At 36.7% G+C, this 3,878-nt stretch overlaps 1 protein-coding gene across 1 annotated transcript in view; it reads left to right on the top strand.

The window, feature by feature from the left end:
* The window catches only part of LOC127866856 (crossover junction endonuclease EME1-like), a 20,085-nt gene extending 16,673 nt beyond the window's left edge, over positions 1 to 3,412 (top strand). Inside the window, exons 9-10 of the mRNA XM_052407687.1 lie at positions 741 to 797; positions 2,619 to 3,412. Coding sequence (XP_052263647.1) covers positions 741 to 797; positions 2,619 to 2,729 — 168 coding nt within the window. The 3' untranslated portion in view covers positions 2,730 to 3,412. The remainder of the gene's footprint in view (positions 1 to 740; positions 798 to 2,618) is intronic.
* The last annotated feature ends 466 nt before the right edge of the window (positions 3,413 to 3,878 follow it).

The raw sequence follows: 3,878 nt of genomic DNA, 5'->3' as shown, positions 1-3,878 counted from the left end.
AATACGTGCTGCAATTTGTTCCTCTCAGATTTTTATGTCAGTTAAATCCGTGTTTTCGAGAAGAAAACATTGTGCGATATTTAGCAGTAGAGCAAAATAATTCAAATCAAGAATTAACACATTTATATTGCAATTGTTAAACTTCATTCCGGAATCTTATTGTAAAAACACATTTTTTGCATTCCTATACGCGCATTTAGAAAGGTATCCGCACATCTAAAAATAGCAACTCGAGTTTTCTGTGACATCCTTATTGAGGGTTCAAATATGTAAAATTGGAAACCAATGCAGAAAAACATGTAGGAACATGTCCAAAAATTATTGACATCCTCGAGTCTGACGGCACAACTTCTTGATTTATTCTTTTTTTTTGGACTTAAATATAAACTTTTGCGGAACATTAAAATTCCTGGTTAAGCTGACCCCCCAAAATATGTGTCTGACAAGTAATTATCCATGAGCTTACAATGTGTCCAAACAACAGCAGGTTCCTCTGTGAAAGGTCAAAGGTCATAAATAGTTTCCTTCTGCTCATTAACATTCAATACCTGGGCGGATTTTAATACTTGTTGGGATGATAATTTCTTATTATTACAAAATGCTTTGAGTACAACAGACAAGGTAAATGTCACAGTTTAAGGTCAAAGTTCTTGCACTATTGTTTCTGATATATATCTTTTAAAAGCCTAGCGGGATGTTGAAATTTCAGTGAATTATTCCCAACACTCAATATTTTGCAGGCCTATAGCCAGTGTGCCAGTGAGAAGGAAGCCATTAGCCTCTTGGAGAACATTGTAGTGAGTGAAAAATATGAGGCTCTGTCTGGAAAAACTGGGCTTAATGCGTTTGCATAAAATGTTGTCTCACATTAGCTTGTGCAGTCCACACATGCTAATTAGGGACAACACTTTCCGCCTAAATTATAATTTTGTTTAGAAGAGACTTCTTATAAAAAGAAATTCCATAAAATCTGAAAGTGCTCTCCCAGATTAGCCTCTGCAGACTGCACAGGATTATCTTGGACGACACTTTTACACATGCATTAAGCCCTGTTTCACACATGCATTAAGCCCTGTTTTACACATGCATTAAGCCCTGTTTTGCACATGCAATAAGCCCTGTTTTACACATGCAATAAGCCCTGTTTTACACATGCAATAAGCCCTGTTTTACACATGCATTAAGCCCTGTTTTACACATGCATTAAGCCCTGTTTTACACATGCAATAAGCCCTGTTTTACACGTGCATTAAGCCCTGTTTTACTCATGCATTAAGCCCTGTTTTACACATGCATTAAGCCCTGTTTTACACATGCATTCCCAGAGGGAGGCTTGTACAGATATGAATGACACACTTAACAGGAACTTATTGGAACTACAATGCTATATTTTCAACAGCTGAAACCTTTCAAAGAATCTTTCTTGTAGAAACCAATGGACAGTATTTGGATATTAATGCCTCCCTCAAAACAAGTTTGGGTGTATTGGTTTGCATCTGTCAGTCCGTTTAATGGTCATTCAATCTGTAGACTATGAACATTTCCGACTGATATCTACAGAACATTTTGATCAATGATAATGCATATTGGTATGATGATTACCTGGGGTGAAAGGCAGACAGTCATTGCTTTTGGGGTCAAAAGTTGAAATATCAAGTTCACAGGGGCTTGAAATATGAAATGTGGAACATATCATTTCTGTACATGTACATTATCTTAAAAAAGCTTTGACCTATGATTATGAAAATTGGTATGATATAATCTTCGAATGAAACTAAATAGGTCAAAGGTCAAGGTCACATACTCTTGTAACTTGAAAGCTGTCAATGCATAATATCTTCAGAACTATTTAACCTAGGATCATATAAATTGATATGCTTCTGTTCTTAAGGAAGGAAGACCCTATCAATCTACAGATCAGCAGGTCACAATGAAGGGGGCTGGGGACTTGTTTTACACAAATCTTTTGTTTTGAGTGTCATCATACTTTGTTGATCTAGAAAAACAATTGTGCAGCACTCATTAATAATGTAATTTTAATCAAATGTTTTAAGCATAGCTGATAATAATTGACGAAAAAACTAGATATATTTGCAATCGTTCTTCAGCATTTTTTTCACAAGAGCTTTCTCTAAGCCTCTCTCTGTGAAAACAGGGCTTAATGCATGTGCCTAAAGCACAATGATTTATCAGGGTCAAACTTTCCACTTTATTTTTGTTTCGTTGAAAGGAAATCCCCTCTTAGCGAAATCCTTTTGAGGTAGAAAGTGTTATCCATGATAAGCCTGTGTGGACTGCAGAGGCTTCTGTGAGATAACACTTAACGCACATGAATTAAGCCCTTTTTTCCCTGAACAAAGCTCATATTTATGCTTGTTGGCGGTGGTGAAGTGGATATGGTTTCTGCATAGTGATCCCGAGGTCACAGGTTCGATGCACATTGTGGGAGTGTTATTCACATTTTCCCCATGGACACCAAGTACTGGTTCTAGACCCAGGAAACGGAATGGCTAGCGTTTAAAAAAAGTCTAAGGCTTTCTATGCATTCGAGCTAAAATAAATAGGGATAAACTTATGCTTGTTATGTGTAAGCCTGTTCCATTGTATTGCCACTTCAGGTCCGTAGAGGGGCGGGGGTCTTGGAGACAACAAGGCGAGTGGGGAAGGAATTGGCACGGAGATTCTATATACTGTTTACCTGTGAGGATCCAGACTTTGTTATTAAGTGATACAAATAGCCATGGAGATTCTATTTATATTGTCAGAATGAGGAAATCTTATAGTGTCATACTTGTTTGCTGTCAAAATGCTATAAGCAACATTGAAGTGACCCTCATAGTGGGAACATGGGTATGTTGCAGTATGTGATCAGCATAACATTAGACCAGCCAGCACTGTCGCACAGTCTGGCCAAGAGCTAACCCTGTCCATCATGAAGTCAGGCATGGTGTTTTGGTGTCATTAGAAGATCTCTGACTCGTCATAGTATATGGATGCAGGGCAAATCTGGAGCCACTCTGTTCTGATATGCTTTAAGACCCAAGTGACAGATATAAATGTCATGTAACTGCTGCTGCGATTATATGATCCAATAATACTTTGGCATGTGAAGTTTATTGTTAATGGGAAATAATGTTCAATCTATTCAATAAGATGCCAATGTCTTAGTATTATTAAGTATATATCACATATTTGTTATGAAATCAATAGTGGGATGTATTTGATAGGAAAGTAGTCATGAACAGTTGGTTTGGTTTATTTGTGTAAGCAAAATGGCTTCAATTCTTGTAACCAATAGTCTGCTGGTGACACGTGTAGCGAAGAAGTCTATCTTGCTGTTCTAGTCATTTGTCTGTTTTATAAACAGTGTTATAAATTTTTTAGAGCTTTTTAAATAAAATGTAAACATCTGTTTCATTGAAGTAATATTCAACCAGATCCCATAGCTTGTTTCTGTCTCAATTTGTTTGAAGGCTATTTATCTGAAGTTCCCAATATATTAGGGCCTTGTTACACTACAACGCAGACACACGTCTTTGCAGGGCTGTGTTGTTTTGTCAGATCAATTGATGATGAGGGGTACGACTGATTACGCAGCATATATCATAAGCAGCCTAAAAAACGATTTCTAAATCTCTGCATATTGTGCTAGTAGCATTTTTGTAGCCATCAATGTCATTAGCTGTTGTTCCTTAACCTTCCAACCAAATGGCGTCATTTACAATGTAAACACTTTGAAGATTATCTGAAGAACTCAACACTCTCTGAAAGTTTGGTGATTTTCAAATCACTGAAAAATACATTTAAATGTAAATGTATAAAACACTGGATATAAATAAGACGGAAATATTAATTTCTGTATGGTGAAGGTAACTGTC

Source organism: Dreissena polymorpha, chromosome 2, assembly GCF_020536995.1.
Source record: "Dreissena polymorpha isolate Duluth1 chromosome 2, UMN_Dpol_1.0, whole genome shotgun sequence".
Taxonomy (NCBI): domain Eukaryota; kingdom Metazoa; phylum Mollusca; class Bivalvia; order Myida; family Dreissenidae; genus Dreissena; species Dreissena polymorpha.
This window is presented reverse-complemented; position numbering and strand designations above follow the sequence as displayed.